This window comes from Odontesthes bonariensis, chromosome 4, assembly GCF_027942865.1.
Source record: "Odontesthes bonariensis isolate fOdoBon6 chromosome 4, fOdoBon6.hap1, whole genome shotgun sequence".
Lineage (NCBI taxonomy): Eukaryota > Metazoa > Chordata > Actinopteri > Atheriniformes > Atherinopsidae > Odontesthes > Odontesthes bonariensis.
The window spans coordinates 2,646,670-2,665,865 of record NC_134509.1 but is presented as its reverse complement, the minus strand read 5'-3'; the positions used below and the strand labels follow the sequence as shown (position 1 = coordinate 2,665,865).

Genomic DNA, 19,196 nt, shown 5'->3' with positions numbered 1-19,196 from the left:
AGGGGCAGTGAAATCTAATTTCTTAGACACTTTATATTGTTCAATTAATTAGTCCGTTTTTTTTTCCCCAACTCTCTTTTCTGACTGGTAGCAACACGCCAAAAAGCCAAACTCATAATTCTTCCTCTCGCCTCACACACTGTCAGTTCAATTAAGTGATTTTAAATGCCTGTTGAAACAAGCGCAGGCAGACTTATTAGATTAAAAAGGAATAGAACTCATTTGCACCCCATAATCAAATAGACTGCTCTTACCACGCAGAAAAGTGCTTAGCCATGCAACTCGTGGCCCACTCACTCATAGAAAAATGATTTACAAAAGATCCTGATTTAGTTATTTTCCCCCCTTCAACCTCGCGCGTCAGATGGTGTGGCGTGAGTCTGAGTGTGTGAGGCGTGAGTCTGAGTGTGTGAGGCGTGAGTCTGAGTGTGTGAGGCGTGAGTCTGAGTGTGTGAGGCGTGAGTCTGAGTGTGTGAGGCGTGAGTCTGAGTGTGTGAGGCGTGAGTCTGAGTGTGCGACAGTGTGAGGCGGTGAGGGAGAATCAGTATTCACAGACCGTCGCCAGTTCTGCCCAGACCCGTCTCACAGTGGGGGTTCAGTTCTATGAAGATAAAGTGATTTTTTTCTGGAGTGTGCGACCCTATTTCTGACCTCCCACACACGCACACACCGACCACAGACGAATACACACTCAGGCAGTAATTAAGCAGGCAGGAATGAAATCCACAGCTCGATTTTTCTTTCATCCCTGCCAAAGTTTCTCTTGCTATTATGTCAGTGGTCTGTAATGCATTTACACCGCAGGGTTTCCTTTGGATATCTGAATGCAAACCGGACCACCTAGGGTGTTTTTTTTTTTTTTGACGACATTTTAAACTTCTTGCACAAAAAAAGGAAAATCAATACTTTTATGCATGATCTGAGCCAGCACCTTCCCCCCCATGTTGAGTCGGAGAGTTTCTCACATTTCTCCTCAGCCGCTGCAGTGAAATTCGGGATTAATTTAGATATATTTAATGTAGCACGGTATAAGAATAATGATTTTTTTTGTAGCGCTGGGCAAGTTAACTCGTTATTATCGCGTTAACTTGTTAATTATTTAACGCCGATAAATATTTGATCGCTCATTAACGCAGGTTTTTAGCTCACGGAGCTAACCGGCGCTACTTCCTGTTTTACTGGTTTCAACATAAAAGCACGTATTTCAAAATAAATTTTTAAAAAAACTCCTGCATTTACAGCCAAGTTGAATTGTCTTCTCAGCGTAGTAGTTCCAGTCTAAAATATCACTTAAAGCTATGGTAGGTAATCCTAGAGAGCTAGCAAGAGAGCTAGCAAGATTCGAAAGTGGCCCCTCCTCTAAGCTCCACCCCCCCCTCCCCATTCCGTCAGTGCTTCATCCAAAGCCGGTAGAACCGCGTGCGCACACGGAGCAGGGAGCCGACAGAGGGGGGCGTAGGCAGAAAGCAGAGGCATCTGATTGGTTTTTTGTAGGCGCTCCAATCCGAGATCACCGATGATCTCGGATTGGTCAGCTTTTTCTCAGTCCTGCAGCTGCCACAGAGGTCTGATTATTTTCGTCCCTTTTCTAAATACATCTTGTATAGATTTCTCTCAGGATAGACGGACCATTTCACCCAGTATTACAAAATGTGTTTCTGAACAGGATTACCAACCATGTCTTTAAAGGCAAAACACACAACTGATAGCAGCAAGTCATTCAAGGAAACAGACAGTGGAGCGAGGCTTCTACATAAAAACTACAGAAAGATGCTGATGTTAAAAGTGTGTTTGCACAACAAATGTTATGGCACTTTCATTCATATGGCAGCACATTTAAAATAAAGCTAAATGCTAAAGGCTATACACTACTTTTGGATTCATTTTTGGATTTTGCGTACAAATGCGATTAATCGTGATTAATCAGGGAAATCATGTGATTAATTAGATTAAACATTTTAATCGTTGCCCAGTCCTAATTTAGATATATTTAATGTAGCACGGTATAAGAATAATGATTTTTTTTTTTGCCCGTTTGCATAGAACCTGCCACCTAGAGCCTAATTTCCATCACACATATATATTTACTGTAAAAGTTAAGCGGGACAAAGACGAGAGTAGAGGGGGAGGATCATGGTGGCCTCATCCCTGCTCTTCTGCTCCTCCTCCTCCTTTCATCCTCTCCTCTTTCCTCTTTCCTCTTTCCTCTATCATAGTGCTCATCTCCTTGGCAAATTGAATTCCTCCATAGATTCTGCCTAGGCAGCTTCATAAGATCCGCTTGAGAGCGAGGCGTGCATGTGATCCTGCGAGAAAATAAGAGCGTATTTGAGTGTGTACGGTTGCGTATTTGCTTCCCAACTCTCCTGTCACATTTGAAGGCCAATCTCTCTGTTAGGCAACCTTCCTCCTGAGGAGACGGCGGTGAAGGAGACCTTGAGCTGCAGCACATTTTGACAAAAGTGGACCGAGGGGCAGAGAAAAGCAGGAAGGTGGTGGTTCTGATAGAGAAGCAGGTGGCTGGATGGTGCAGCTGGTGGGAAAGACAGGTTAGAGAAAGGGAAGACTGCGGGGGAGAGAGTGACATATCGACATTGAGTGACGGAGAGACAGACACTGGGCTGGAGAAGAGAGACAGACAACATCAGTAAGTGAAACATGCTGTGAGCTGACCTTGCTCCGCTCAGATGGGGTTTTCTCTGTGTATCTGCAGCTCCTAATGGACTGTCTTTAAAGCAGAGGCAGGGATTAAAGAGCCACGAGGAGCGGGGGGAGGACTGGGAATCAGCGGGCAGTTTAAGATATATTGTGTGAAATAAGGCGGTCAGAGAGGTTAGGATGGATGGAACCAGATAGGAAACACCCATATATCTGCACCTATGCTGGCCAATGTAAGGCCCACACACGCCAACGTGTTTTTGTGTTTTTAGGGACCGAGCAGTGAAACTGAGAGAGAATCTAAACTTTATATTTTTGGGAGTCGCTCATTGACTCTGTAGCGCCCCCTACGATGCTTAAAAATGGTCCCCGCATTAGGATTAGTTTCGCGTGGGACGATGAAATTCGGTACACTCATTCATCATGCCCAGACGCACAAAAAAGTCTCATGCCACCATGCTCCCACGTCCACAGGAAGGCGGCCATTTTGGATGGAAAGTGCGTTTTCGTGCCATTTTTGCCCGATTCCACGCCTTGCATATGATCGAACTTGTCCTACAGATTTAATGCTGCAGACTTCAAACTTGGCCAGGTTACTCTTAAGACATGGGGGGGGAAATTCATGGGGAAACTTTTTCAAAACTTAAAGGGCGTGGCCGTGGCAACGCCTCAAATTTCGATGACTCGCCATCACTCGCCACAAAAAATTAAGTCGCTTATAACTCCCACATACATTATCCAATCTGTCCTAAACGTCATACGGTGAATGCTGGACCCAGACTGAACGCGTACATATTATCATAGTGACATCCACCTATAGCGCCACCTGCTGGTGGTTGGAAACATCTTTTTTTTTGCATTTGATCGAACTCCTCCTACAGATTTAATGCTACAGACTTCAAACTTGGCCAGGTTTCTCTTAAGACATGGGGGGGAAAAACATCATTCTTTCTATTTTTTTTTCTTATTTTAGCTGAGCAACAAAGTGCAAAGCCCCCCTACTCCTGGTTTTAATAACTACAAGTCTTACCAAAACCACATTCTTTCCACAAATGTCCTTACTTCCAAAGGTCTAAAAGCTTTCAGGGGTTGTAGTTCAGCGACAACATGTCTCACTCTCTCTCACACAGAGGCAGGCAGGCAGAAGTGAATTATAGTGCTGGTCAGCAGTATGACATTGGAGTCTACATTTCCAGCCATCGCCTGTAGAAACTGGAAGATTCCAAATAAATCCTCATGGGCACATGCACACGCTACATTTCTCTGTGTTTCACCCAACCACACAAACACAAACTCTCACATAAATCTTTCTGGGATGGAAAACTTCCATCTGATGCACAGGGCAGACAGCTATCAATCTAAGAGAAAGAGAAAGAGGGAGAAGGAGCATAAAGAGGAGGATAATGGTGGCCCTTAGATATCCGACACGAAGAGAAACTGAGAAAATGGAGAAGCAGCATGAGGGGGAAGTTCTTTTTGTTTGTTGTGGTTGTTCTGCTGGAAGTCTTACAGTGTTAAGAATACAGGAATGTTCACCAGATTACTCGAATCCCTCTTGTTGGGAAGAATTAGCGAGAGTAAATGAACAGTGTCCTTTAACTTTGAACTCGTTCGTTGAGAACCAACCTTTCTTGAACTCTTCTTGAAACAACCCCGGAGAAGAAGCTCCATCCCTGCCTCCAAGCTACGGAGCATCACTGTTGTTCCTTTCCTCAGGAATAAGTTTCCTTTCCCAGAGCGTGGAGTTGAGGTCATGCTTAATCCGTTCTCCCACCCTCTCTAACTGTGGAGGGAGAAGGCTGCAGAGACTCACCCACCCAGGAGAACGCTTTTTCAGTGGGATAGAGAAGCTGGGCCCTCATAGCCTGTCCCAGCAGGAGGGACAAAGCACCCAACAGGACGGCTTATCAGCACCCCACCATGAGCAGAGAACCAGCAACTTCATGTTTTTCTGAATAAACCTAAAGGTGCAACCTAACTAGACTTTCATGAATTGACTAACCTCGTTGTTTTCTCATGAAATAGCTTTCGGCCTTTTAGTTTTTGTGTTCGTTCTTTTTCAGAGCAGGTCGTCCTCGTTTTAAATTCACCTTTAAAGGGACAGTTCGCCTCTTCTGACATGAAGCTGTATGACATCCCATATCAGCAACATCATTTCTGAACATCTTCTTACCCCCTGCTGCGTCCTGTGAGCAGAGTTCCAGCCTCGTTTTGGTGTTGATGAAGGTAGTCCGGCTAGTTGGCTGGGGTTTAAAAAATAAAGCGTTTTGCTTCTCAAAACAATATGCGTTCAACAGAGTAATACATTTGCATCACAAAATGGTTCTCCAGGAAAAAGTCAGACCTTTCCTTTCCTTTCCTTCTCCTTTCCTTTCCTTTCCTTTCCTTTCCTCTCCTTCTCCTTTCCTTTCCTTTCCTTTCCTTTCCTTTTCTTTTCTTTCTTTCCTTTCCTTTCTTTCCTTTCCTTTCCTTTCCTTTCCTTTCCTTTCCTTTCCTTTCCTTTCCTTTTCTTTTGTTTACCTGCTGTGCAGAGCGAGCAGTCCCCTGCTTCCGAGCAGCAAACAGCGTAACAGGCGCGGCTGTCGGCAGGCGGCAGCAGGCAGTGATACGAAGGGAGAGAAAATAGGGCCAAGAGATTGTGAGGTCTGACTTTTTCCTGGAGAACGATTTTGGGATGCAAATGTATTACTCTGTTGAACGCATATTGTTCTGAGAAGCAAGACGCTTTATTTTTTAAACCCCAGCCAACTAGCCGGACTACCTTCATCAACACCAAAACGAGGCTGGAACTCTGCTCACAGGACGCAGCAGGGGGTAAGAAGATGTTCAGAAATGATGTTGCTGATATGGGATGTTACACAGCTTCATGTCAAAAGAGGCGAACTATCGAGTCGAGTCCCCACAACGAGACAATACAAACAGACTTATGCCCACACGACACAACGTGTGATGTAATCACACACACATTCAGACAGGCCATAATAATGTAGGCAGTTGTTTTCATGGTACAGGAGATGACACGCTATGAGCCTACATGGAAGTTTAGGTCCAGACTGTAAATGTGGAATTTATTAACGATAATAACGGTTTAACAAGCTTCGGATTCAAGGACGTCCCGTGCGGTACTGCATGTTTTGCAATGTGACTTCTGTAAGTGTGCACACTTGCAGTGGGAGTTGGTGCACGGACTTAGCTGTGATACTGGTCCACACCTGGGATGAAGTGTGTTTTTCGTGCCTTCATGTCGACTCGGTTACCTTTTTTATTCAAATGAAATTTTTGTTTACTTGATGTTCCGTCTCCACTTTATGTCACGGCCCATAAGCTGTGATAACACAAGTGATAACAGCACACTGCAGTATCTCTGCTTAAGCTGTGTATTTTGCAGAAGTCTGGAGGAATATAAAGAACTGAGAAAAGCTTAAAAACGGTGCAGAGGATCCAGTTAGAGAGAATGTAAAACTGCGCATTATACTTATCATCCTGTCCATACACAGTGAAGCCGGCGGATAAGCTTCCCGGCTCTTATCCAGTTAATGTGCGTTATGCATGTTTAAACCCACTGTGCAACCCAAACCCAGACAGTGATATTTGTTCAGTGGATCCAGGCTTCAGCACATGCTGAAAGGTCCAGCAGCAAAGGGCTGAGGACAAGCTCTTTAGCCTTGATGCCTCCGTGCTGTTTGATGGCGAGCCAGCTCTGAACACCTCAGCCAAGAGTTAAAGACTGGATGGCATTGTTTAGACAGCAGCTGCAGCTCAGCCATTTAGCAAATGTACCTTGCAAGGCAGGGCAAGTGATTCCAGCAGGCTTATCAAAAATTTCAGCTTGTGCACAGTGACGGTACAATGCAACATATCCGCGCTTGAATTCTTGGCTGTTTTTTTAGTACAATACATAATGTTGACTGTAAGCAATAACACTCGCTGTCCTGATACAGTAGAAGAGAAATAATTGAAGATGAGTATCAAATTCAATTCAATTCAAATTCAAATTCAAAAATACTTTATTTATCCCAGAGGGAAATTAAATGTTGATGTAGCTCAATTAAATCAAGGAGTTATTATAGATGCTGATGGCTGTGGGCAGGAAAGATTTCCTGTAGCGGTCCGTTTTGCATCCAAACTGAAGAAGCCTTTGACTGAAGAGACTCTGTTTTCTGATAACAGTCTCATGGAGAGGATGTTCAGGGTTGTCCATAACTCTCTTGATTTTATGCAAAATCCTTCTTTGCATTATTGTCTCCAGAGGTTCCACAGTCGTCCCCAGAACAGAACCAGCCTTCCTTATCAGGTTGTTGAGTCTTTTTAGGTCCCTGGTTCTGATGCTGCTGCCCCAACAGATGACGCCAGAGGAAATGACGCTCTCGACAACAGACTTGTAGAAGATCTGCAACATCTTGTTGCAAACCTTGAAGGACCTTAGCTTCCTCAAGAAGTACAGTCTGCTCTGTCCTTTCTTGTAGATGGCTTCACTGTTGTGTCTCCAGTCCAGTCTGTTGTCCACATGAACACCAAGGTATTTATATTCCTCAACCACCTCCACTTCTTCTCCCATGATGGAAACAGGGTTTGATCTGACCCTGTTTCTCCTGAAATCTACAATCATCTCCTTTGTTTTGTTAACATTCATGATGAGATGATCAGCTGCACAGGCTTACTGGCTTAAAGTATTCAAGACGAAATGTGACGAGACTGAATGAGCAATATCTGATATTGTATCCGTCAAACAAGCTGCGGTCGTTTTTCAGTGTTTGGATTTGTCTTTATGGAGAAAATTAAAGTTGATTATGCTCTGTGATTTAATATTTATTATTTGCTCTGTTATTTAATATGGTTTATGTAATAACAGCAGAAAACCAGGCAGGCAGGACAAGTATATCCAAGTTACTGTGTCTTCCCTGGGAGTAAATATGATAGAATTGCTACTGTTATGGACCGCTGATGCACATCACTCCTGGGAAATAGGACATGGTGATACTCTCTGTCATGCACATGCCTCTGGTGGGTGCACTTTAACATATAAAAGACATTTAATATGTCATACCTGCGTTTCCCCCTAACTGCATACAATATGTTCTGAGAACAGTGTTATAACTTGTGATACTGTTTATCACCAAGGACAGTCGGATAGAAAACTTTGATGCAGTTTTCAGACAAAGTTTGTTGTATTTCATAGAAATCTTCAAATAGACTAAATCAATTTACAAAACGCTCCAAAACCCTGTTGTTGTTTTTTTTTGCTGTTGTTTGTTGTCCTAAAACCTTTAGTCAAAGCTGAAAATCAACACAATTTATCTAATTTACAACATATTCCAACAAATATCTTTACACTCTTTAAGTCGGAGTACATTTTCTGATATATCAAAGCTGATTTTTGGACTGAAAACATAAACATAAACAGTGTGTGGAGGCTGATCTCTGACGGCAGGAAGACTCTGACAGAGGAGCGCAGTGAGGGCTCTCCACTTTGGTTCTGTCGACTCCGCCGTCTGGAAGAACTTTAAAATGAAAATGGCCGAGTAAAAGTTCCGTACCCTTCTCCATGTTTGGTGGATCCGCCGATTACTTTCTTTTCCTGTTCCACAGCAGACAGCAGCAGACTTTTACAGAATAAAAGCCTGTGAGCAGCAGACTTTTACAAAATAAAAGCCTGTGAGCAGCAGACTTTTACAAAATAAAAGCCTGTGAGCAGCAGACTTTTACAAAATAAAATAAATAATAAAACAGGGGTGGTCCGTGGCGTAGTGGGTTGAGCAGGCGCCCCATGTACAGAGGCTATAGTCCTCGCTGCAGCTGGCCCGGTTCGAATCCCGCATTGGACGGCCCTGTGCTGCATGTTGTTCCCCCTCTCTCTGCCCCCTGCTTCCTGTCTCTCTGAACTTTCCATTAAAGGCACAAAAGCCCCCCCCAAAACATTTTCTAGAAACATCTTTAAATTTTTTTTGTAAAAATGAATAAATAAAACTTGCGTTAATACGCGATAAAATTTTTATCTGCGTTAAATAATTAACGAGTAAACGCGATAACAACGAGTTAACTCACCCAGCCATAGAAATTACATTTCCACAGTATAGGTTATTATGGAAAAATGACAAATATGAAAAGATAACAAAACTGAATTTAAAAAAAATTATAAAAAATCAGTTGACAAACTTTTGGAAAGCTGAAGTGTAGCAGTGAAATATGGGACTGAAATCATTACAGATCCCACTGAATGAATGAATGAATTGGGGTGTTATTTTAACAACCTTGCTGGTGATGTCACATGCAGCAGGGGAGCTCTCAGGAGACAACGGGGACAGAAACTCACTGCCAACAGTTTAAGATCTGGGATGCAGACATGTTTTCCCATCCGTTGTCAAGCACAGAAGATGGATTGTGGGTCTTCTTCCAGATATCAGTAGGACCTTAGACGGTTCAATCAGCTGATTCCTGAACACAAAAAGAAAGAACAGAATAAGACGAGAGCTGCTGCAACAGGTGGCCACTGGTGCAGTACTGTTATAAAACTAAAAATGCCAATCCCTTTTTCTTAAAGCCTTTTTTTATATTTCCTTTATAATTTTTTAGATCTGATATGACATTAGCAAAGTATTACATTCAAATATTATTAAAGTATTTGCTGATTCCCGTGTGAAACCATGTGCAATGAAGTCGTGAAATGTTTCTTTTCCCAACCAGTCAGAATATGTAAGATTTTTTTGGTTTTATTTATTAATTTCTCCTTTTTATGAAAGTTAATGCTTGGCTAAGTCTACAGGAAATGAATGCAAGTCTCTGAAATGATTTAAACCCGTCTGAATGTGTGACGCATTGTAAAGCAGTCCAGATAAGAGCACTATATAAAGGTTGTACACGTTTGTCTCCTTCCCTGCATCTTCCTTCAGATGATTTCTTTTTCTTTCCCCTTAATTATTGCTTAAATGCCAATGTCTTTTTTCTTAACCCCTTAACGCCTGAAGTTATATAGCTGTATATAAAAAAATGTTTTGTGTGTGTTTTAGCCTTTAAGTAGATGGTAAATAATGCTGAGATTATTAATTTCACTTTTGCACAAAAAATAAATAGAAATTTTGGTATGTTGCCTATTTGCAACACCAGGCATAATGGTCAATAATAAGATAACAACAACACAGTAATATAACAGAGAAAAAACATGTTTTTTTATTCACCCTTTTTTTTTAAACATATTTATTTATATAAAGGTTCCTAGGTCCGTAGTGAATATGGACTAAACGGCATTGAGGGAATAAAGATGCTATCTCAGCTGGTTGATTGAGTCAAACGGTTTGTAGCATATATGCGACAATAGGCGTTAAGGGTTTTTTTTTTATTATTATTCGTATTATAATTTTGTAGCTCTGATATGACATTAGCAAAGTATTTGCTGATTCCTGTGTGAAACCATGTGCAATGAAGTCGGGAAATGTTTCTTTTCCCAACCAGTCTGTGCAAAGGTTCTGACCTTTGTAAGGTTTTTTGGTTTTATTTATTCATTTCTCCTTTTTTATGTTGGATGATTGCATCTTAAATTTGCTGTATTGCGGCTAATGCAGACCTTAAAAAGCCAAAATAACACATTCTCCCCTTTTTTTTTGGTGTCTCTCTCTGTCTAACAGAAGTGGCTCCCTACTTGCAGGGGGGTGCATGGGGGCAGCAGGTGGTGTTGGAGGGAAACAAGCTGGTGCTGACCTGCCCGGCTGGAGGCAGCTGGCCTCTGCAGTACCGCTGGACTCTCAACAACAGCAACATCACTGACTGGACATCAGAGTACAGGTCGGTCTGGTTTGGAAGTTTTTCTGCGCCATCAAAGTTTGAATACGAATTTCTAATGTTGAATTTTTACAGCATCAAAATCAGACTTTGAATTTGAAAAACCAACAGTGTAAAAAAAATCAATCTCTAAAAACAAAAATCAGTGTAAAAAAAATTCAACATCTAAAAAAAAAATCAGTGGAAAAAATGTAACTTCAAAAAATTAAATGGAAAAAAATTTAAAGGAAAAAAATTCAACTTCAAAAAATTCAATGGAAAAAAATTCAATGGAAAAAAATTCAATGGAAAAAAATTCAATGGAAAAAAATTCAATGGAAAAAAATTCAATGGAAGAAAATTCAACTTCAAAAAATTCAATGGAAGAAAATTCAATGGAAAAAACTTCAACTTCAAAAAATTCAATGGAAGAAAATTAAACTTCAAATGTCCAATGGAGCGTAACTTGATTGGCTGCCGTTGGATGAATTGAGACAGGGATCGATTGCTTCTCCCATTTTACCCGGATGTTGAGTCTGGTTCTTTTTCCACTGAATTTTTTGAAGTTGAATTTTTTTCCACTGAATTTTTCTCCACTGAATTTTTTTTAAATGCTAATTTTTTTACACTGATTTTTGCTTTTAGAAATTGATTTTTTTTTTTACACTGTTGGTTTTTCAAGTTTTCAAGTTTTTTGAAGTTGAATTTTGCTTCTTGCATCATGGATCTCTCATCTGTCCCACAAAGTGTTTCCTGCCTGTAAAATGGACAAACAACTGCAGCACGAGAGCCGTGAGTCGCAGAGTGTGTTCGGAGAAGGTCAAAGCTTTTAGACAACAGAGCCAAAGTGAGATTAATATAATTACATTAGCACCATAAATATGTATATGGTCTGAGGAAAGAAGAGTGGAACTAATCGATATGTCTGAGCTATTTATTTGCTCTCTGCTCTCTACCTCCCCTTCCTCTGTGTCCCCCGTATATATGTTGGTGGTAAAAGCTCAGCAGTGCCTGCTGGCAAAAACTGCAGCTGTGAAACAAAATAGTTTTTCACATCTTTCAGAAATAGACGGAGTCTTGGGAACGCGTTGCACGCTGAGGGGAGGTGCGGGTTGAGCCAGCACTTTATAGGTAGACGCTGTGCGAGCCGGAGGCGATGTTTAGCGCCGGGCTGTGCTCAGTGTTCTGCGGTGCTTCTGTTGGGTCGGGCCTGAGCTGCGTTGGATTGGCAGGGCGCTGTGAATACGAGTGTGTGAGCGAGTGTGAGCGCACGGGAAGTCCTTGAATCCGAAGCTCGTTAAACCTTTATAAATTCCACATTTACAGTCTGGACCTAAACTTCCATGTAGGCTCATAGCGTGTCATCTCCTGTACCATGAAAACAACTGCCTACATTATTAATGAATGTGTGTGTGATTACATCACTGTGTTGTGTGGGCATAAGTCTGTTTGTATTGTCTCGTTGTGGGGACTCGACTCCCTTAAAGGGACAGTTCGCCTCTTTTGACATGAAGCTGTATGACATCCCATATCAGCAACATCATTTCTGAACATCTTCTTACCCCCTGCTGCGTCCTGTGAGCAGAGTTCCAGCCTCGTTTTGGTGTTGATGAAGGTAGTCCGGCTAGTTGGCTGGGGTTTAAAAAATAAAGCGTTTTGCTTCTCAGAACAATATGCGTTCAACAGAGTAATACATTTGCATCACAAAATGGTTCTCCAGGAAAAAGTCAGACCTCACAATCTCTTGGCCCTATTTTCTCTCCCTTCGTATCACTGCCTGCTGTGCAGACCGAGAAGTCCCCTGCTTCCGAGCAGCAAACATTACATTACATCACATTACGGTCATTCTGCAGACGCTTTTTTCCAAAGCGACTTACAATCAGTGTGTTCCACATCGGTAGGCAATAGAACTTCAGGTCACAAGAAATCATAAGTGCATTTCCTTTCAAAACCAAACAGCTAAGAGCAGAACTAGTGCTAGAGTAAGTGCAGTAAGTTATGTACCGAGACAAATCGGAAGACAATTTAGGAAACAAATAAGTGCGTAAGGAGCTGGGAGGAAACAGGTGATGTCCTCAGAGGGCGGATCTGGGGGGTGTTTCCTGCAGAGATGGTTTGCAGCCTGCGGCCAAAGATGGGCAGCGACTCAGCTGTCCTGACATCAGTCGGAGATCGTTCCACCATCGGGGGGCCAGAACAGAGAGAAGCTGTGACCGTGTGGATGGTGCGCAGGGACCGCTGAGTGACACCGTAAACACCGTAACAGGCGCGGCTGTCGGCAAGCGGCAGCAGGCAGTGATACGAAGGGAGAGAAAATAGCACCAAGAGATTGTGAGCTCTGACTTTTTCCTTGAGAACGATTTTGTGCAATGGAAAAAATCAAAGTCTTACCAAGTATATTTGTCTCATTTCTAGTTAAAATATCTCATTACACTTAATATAAGACACAACTGCCTAACAAGCACCATTTCAGCCAGATATAGGGACTTGTTTGAAGACAATACATCTGGAATATCTTGTTAAATGAAAAAGTCTTGAAAACAAATTGTTTTGAGTCCGATTTCATATGAAACAAGCTTTTTTTAAAAGAGGTTTTTAAGCTAATTTCAAGATCACTTTTATCTCAAAAGTCCCAAATATCACATTTTATTTCAAGAAATCTTGACAAGCCGATTTTCGTTTTCGCTTATTTCAAGCAAAAAAACGTCTTTTATTTGTTGTTTTTCTTACTTATTTTTTCCAGTGTGATGCAAATGTATTACTCTGTTGAACGCATATTGTTTTGAGAAGCAAAACGCTTTATTTTTTAAACCCCAGCCAAGTAGCCGGACTACCTTCATCAACACCAAAACGAGGCTGGAACTCTGCTCACAGGACGCAGCAGGGGGTAAGAAGATGTTCAGAAATGATGTTGCTGATATGGGATGTCATACAGCTTCATGTCAAAAGAGGCGAACTATCCCTTTAAGGGGTAGTGTTATGAAGAGGCAAGATGTTATGAAAGTTAATGCTTGGCTAAGTCTACAGGAAATGAATTTAAACCCGTCTGAATGTGTGACGCAGTCCAGATAAGAGCACTGTATACAGGTCGTACACTTTTGTCTCCTTCCCTGCATCTTCTTTCGGATGATTTCTTTCTCTGCAGCTCTTCTGATTCTGTTATATGCGATCGTTTCAGTGAAGAATTCAGATGAGAAGCGACACATTTATACATTCTGAGTTGGAATGAAAACTGACTTGACAAAGGAAATAAGTCTTTGTAGCTCTGTTTTCAGGGACACTGCTGACAAGGCTTCTGTATCACCCTCAAATTTTTAAAACAATTTTTTTTTGTCAGGTTATGGTATTTTTTTACTGAGATGGATTTCTCTAACCAACCCTTTTGGCACTTACAGGCTGTGCACACAACACAGCTGTTGTTGTTTTTAGAATGATTGAAAACCTTGTGATATTTGGTGTATATCCACTTTTTTTTGGTTTAAGTTGAAAGTTTATGTCCTGGTGTATTCATTCTCATACTCTCATTGTTTTCATGTCGCCATCGTTTTTATGGTTCAGATCTATTTTAGTGACAGAGTTTGGTAATTTGTTGCTCCTGTCTTATCTTCAAATCAAATCAACTTTATTTGTAGCACATTTCATGTACAGAACAATTCAAAGTGCTTCACATAAAATAAAAGCATTGCAGCAGGGAGTGGAAGAAGCATTAAAAACACATAAAAGAATATAAAGAGAAACAAATAAAATGATTTAAATGAATTTAAAAACCAGCAACAGTCCAGATAAGTTTAAAGATATCGTGCAGATTTCATGCATAGACACATGAGAACAGAAATGTTTTTAACCTGGATTTAAAAATGTCTCCATTTGGTGAAAGTTTAATCTCCACTGGCAGTTTGTTCCACTTGTTTGCAGCATAACAGCTAAATGCTGCTTCTCCATGTTTAGTCTGGACTCTGGACTGGACCAGCTGACCTGAGTCCTTGGATCTAAGAGCTCTGCTGGCTTTATATTCTCTGAACAGATCACAGATTGTAAACCATCAGCAGGCTTTTAAAATCTATTCTGTGACTGACTGGAAGCCAGAGTAAAGATTTTAAAGCTGCTGTGATGTGTTCAGATCTCTTAGTCCGGGTTAAAACTCCAGCAGCAGCGTTCTGGACGTCCATGAAAGTTGCCACAAATTTGGGATTTTAGAATTGGTGACGCGTAGCCTTCAATGACCGCATCCTAAAAATGAAGAAATGACCTCTCCCCTGACGCTGTCCTGTTGCTTTTACACAGTGTGGGGGCTGAACGCCGAATTAAACCAATTTTATAGTAAATGAAGTGTGAAATCTAACAGATGTCCATGTTGGTCAGTCAAACTTCACCACTCATACCGCCCATCTGAATAAGCCAACAGAGACCACCGACTCTCTGCCCATACGATAAATAAATAAATGATACCAAAAGTGTACCCGGTTGCAGGTACTGCGTGCTAGTGGAAACGCGCCATAAGAGCTCTGCTGGGTTTATATTCTCTGAACATATCACAGATGTATTTTGGGCCTAAACCGTTCTGGGATTTGTAAACCATCAGCAGGCTTTTAAAATCTATTCTGTGACTGACTGGAAGCGAGTTTAAAGAGTTTAACTCAATAAGAAATGGATAAAACGTTTTTGAACAGTTTTCTTTAGTGATGCTCTGCTCTGAGAGCCGTCCAACCGCACCTATTAGAAGTGTAATGCAATGCAGACACAGAGGGAGATGCAGCGTTAGGAGGCGTCCAATATTAAAATGTGTTTCTGGACCAGTGCTGCAGTGTGATGTGTGTCGTCCCTGACTCAGATAGAGCTGTCTGTGTGCCTCAGACGTACACGTGTTCGCATTTGTCTGCGTGCGTTGGGGTTTGTGTACATTGGCAGCGTAAACTGACAGCCTGGGAGTTAAGTACTTGGCTGTCCTGGTACTCATAATGAGCCCCAAAGCGATGTCCGGTTTTACTATGTCTATCCACTGTGTTTGTGTGCGTGTGCGTCGGTGGATGTGTGCACACGCGGTTGTGTATTTGCCTTGTGTGCCACCAACCTAGATCCAATGCCAAGCTTCCCATTAGTGAAGCACAGTGCATTAAAACCCCATTAACGGTCCTTCTGAGGAAAAAACTACATGAACACAGTCAAAGACATTCTCATACGAAGCCCACACACACAAAGTGCACATTTGCCTCCTTGACTTTCCGTCTGTTATGGGGAAACTTTTGCTACCTCAGACCAAATCCATTTTTTCTCAGATAAAGCTCATGAACACATACGGACAAACAGACCTGCACCTTCTCTGCCTTCTGTCTGTTTGCAGGGTTTCTGTTGTGTTTGTTTACCACAACTCACTGCTGTCTTCCCCATGTGTCCGTCCTCCAGGTTGACTATGCCGTCCCTGAAGAGGACTGATGCTGGCTCATATCAGTGCACAGTGAGGAACAGGATGGGGGCGATAATTCACAGGAGATCAGAGGTACACGTGGCCTGTAAGTACAAAAGTATTCTACTTTCTGTCTGTGTAAAAAGTGGGATGCATTTCAATTTAAACCTCGCTTCCAAAGTAACGGGGGTACCTGGTCAAAACAGTCTGATTAGCACATCGCTCTTTTATTATATAATATATCGATGTCTAATGTAGGGCTGTGGCGATACATTAATCTCATGATACGATACTATACACGATATTCAGCCAACTATTCGATACGATTCGAAATGATTCGATACCATTCGATACGATTCGATGCAATTCGGTACAATTCGAAACTATTCGATGCGATTCGATACGATACGATTCGAAACGATTTGATACGATTAGAAACTATTCGAAACTATTCGAAACGATTCGATGAGATTCGGTACAATTTGAAACTATTCGAAATTATTCGATGCGATACGATACGATACGATTCGAAACTATTCGAAACTATTCGAAACGATTCGAAACGATTCGAAACGATTCGAAACGATTCGATGCGATTCGATACACTTACATCATTTTCTGGGGGGGAAAAGGGACAGTGTGATTTGACATGAATCGTCGCTGATTGGACCGGTGGTCTGACCTTTGACCCGGAAGCACAACACCGCCAGACAAACAGAAACAAACGAACATGTCACAAACGTGAGAGCTGTGCACTTTATACAACATTTTTAATCAACTAATTTATCACTGTTTTGTAGAATGTGACCCCCTGGCATTGTATTGTATTACCTTAATGTTCTGTGTTTTCACTAATTGGAACGTCTGACTTTTCAATAAAGTTTGCTTTGAAAAATTTTTTTTAAATAAATAAATAAAAAATCAATACTTTATCGGGAAACGAAATATCGATATATATCGCAGTATCGATAAAATTGCTCAGACCTGGTCTAATGCCACTCATCCTGTGTCATTTCACTTTCTTCTCACAGTTTTGGGGAAATTCTCTGCCGAGGAGCAGAGAAAGACGGCAACTCAAGGCCGAGCAGCCGTCATCAGTCCGCCCCCTCTTGCCTCTTTTCCTCGACCCCTGGTCACGTGGTACAAAGACGGGCACAAGATCATCCCCAACAACCGAATGTAAGTCGCGCTCCTTCTTATCCCAGCACAAACTCACGTGTTTATGGCGCCTCGTGCAGATTCAAAAGGACAAATTGTCATTTGTCAAAATACCCCTAAAGATAACATTCAAATTTCAAAACTTAATCACATTTTAACTCCTGATTTTATCTGATTTTATCTTATTTCTTTCTTTTTTGTTTAAGATTTAAATCATGCTTTTTATTTCTACTGTTTTAATGCATCTGTAAAGCACTTTGAATCACCTTGTTGTTGGATTGTGCCGTACAAATAAACCTGCCTTGCCTTATTAATAATAAGCTATGTAGATAACTGACCCTTTTCATTATAAATGACTAAGGACATTATCAAGTAGGATAAAATTGACTTTACAATGAATCAAATCTACAAGGTTATTAAGTAGTTGAACGTGCACGGAGGATGTTCTTTTGTGTTGGTGCACAGCTGAGATAGGAGGGTCTGAGGGTCCTCAGAACTCTGTTGTAGCCATATTTCACAGCCTTTTGTTTGATGCTATTGTCTGGCTCCTTTTGAAATGCCTTCGATTTACATATTATTCCTTAGTTGCTGCAGATATCCTGCCAGTCTAATTATTCTGAATCGTAATCACACAGTGTATTAATAGTGGAAATGTTCGTAGCAGGAAAGCAGTTTGTATGTTTTTCAGTCTTCTCATCAGTGAAAGCATGTGTTGAAATGAAGACCTCCACTGATTTCATTAGCCTCTCCTCGTATAACTAACCCTCCATTAAGAGCACTAACTACTCCCCGGTGTGTTTTCGAGTGAAGTTGTAAGTGGCCTTTCTGCACATGTGAATTGTAAAATGGCAACTTTTTCACCGTGTTAAGGACCATCGCCTCCTTAAAAGTGCCTCTGAGAAAGTTTCACGCAGTCAGCTTACATAAACGGTCTTCTCTGTGTCAAGCTAACACCAAGTTTGACTTTGCTTTTTAATTTGGATGAACGTGGATAATGTTCTCCTGTTTACTTAATGGGGCTTCATTGAGTGGGCCTTAATGACAGCGGACTGCAATTATTTTGCAGCTCAAGATGCTGCCTCCATTGTGCAAATGTTTGCTGTCAGACTATCACTTCCACACTGCATTTGCCTCCTTGAACTCCACTCCCCGCTGCTATTCATGAAAAACAAAGGAGGACGACAACATATTTCTGTAGCACTAACATCAGCGGTCATACACGAAATATAAAGCGTTATTAATTCAGAAACTATTCATTTCATCTGAGAAAAAGGTTCAGTGTAGCAGTCTCCAGTGAATGGGGAAAGGCTTTCTGTCACAGCTGTCTCTACAGAACTTTGAAGAGTAGTTATCTACGTTGAAGTGGCATTTACAGTAGGGCAGGAGGAGCAGCCCAGGCCCCCCTTTCCCCACTTATCTTGTCTGAGTCCTTTGCTAACATTTTCAAGTGGTCCAAGGGCCTCTAATGAGTACAATTCCAGACTCACAGGGGGCCTATTTATGAAGGCTATAGACTCAAGTTAATAGCTCATTTGTAAGATGTCTCAAAGCAAAAAGAAAAAAAGCCAGACAATAATCATTCATATGTCCTATATATATATATAATCAATTGGAGTGTATTATTCGTCCTGGCAGGATGTGAAACATTCACCAGCGTTGATCCATGTTCGTTAGAGCACAAATAATAAAGAGCTTCCTCTATTTGTTCCATGCACTGGAAAAAATGCCCCTCCAAAAATAAGTTAAAAACAACAAATAAAAATCGTTTTTGCTTGAAATAAGCAAAGAAATCTGCCAATAGAACTAGTGAAAATTGGCTTGTCAAGATTTCTTGAAATAAGATGTGATATTTAGGACTTTTGAGATAAAAGTGATCTTGAAATTAGCTTAGAAACCTCTTCAAATGTAAAAAAAAAGCTTGTTTCATATGAAATCCGACTCAAAACAATTTGTTCTCAAGACTTTTTCATTTAACAAGATATTCCAGATGTATTGTCTTCAAACAAGTCCCTATATCTGGCTGAAATGGTGCTTGTTAGGCAGTTGTGTCTTATATTAAGTGTAATGAGATATTTTAACTAGAAATGAGACAAATATACTTGGTAAGACTTTGATTTTTTCCAGTGTGTCTGGTATGGAAGTGCCCTCTGAGTTTGTTTTTCTGCCATCACTGTCACCCATATTGTTAAAGCAAAAGCAGAATTTATTTAAAAAGAAGAAT

The 19,196-nt window shown here is 41.2% G+C and overlaps 1 protein-coding gene across 2 annotated transcripts in view; it reads left to right on the top strand.

Annotated features, from left to right (window-relative positions):
* LOC142378219 (protein sidekick-1-like) overlaps positions 1-19,196 on the top strand; it is a 364,323-nt gene that overhangs the window by 117,344 nt on the left and 227,783 nt on the right. For both annotated transcript variants that reach the window (XM_075462488.1, XM_075462487.1), the window contains exons 2-4: positions 10,281-10,437; positions 15,817-15,923; positions 16,849-16,996. In XM_075462488.1, the coding sequence (XP_075318603.1) occupies positions 10,281-10,437; positions 15,817-15,923; positions 16,849-16,996 (412 nt within the window). The remainder of the gene's footprint in view (positions 1-10,280; positions 10,438-15,816; positions 15,924-16,848; positions 16,997-19,196) is intronic.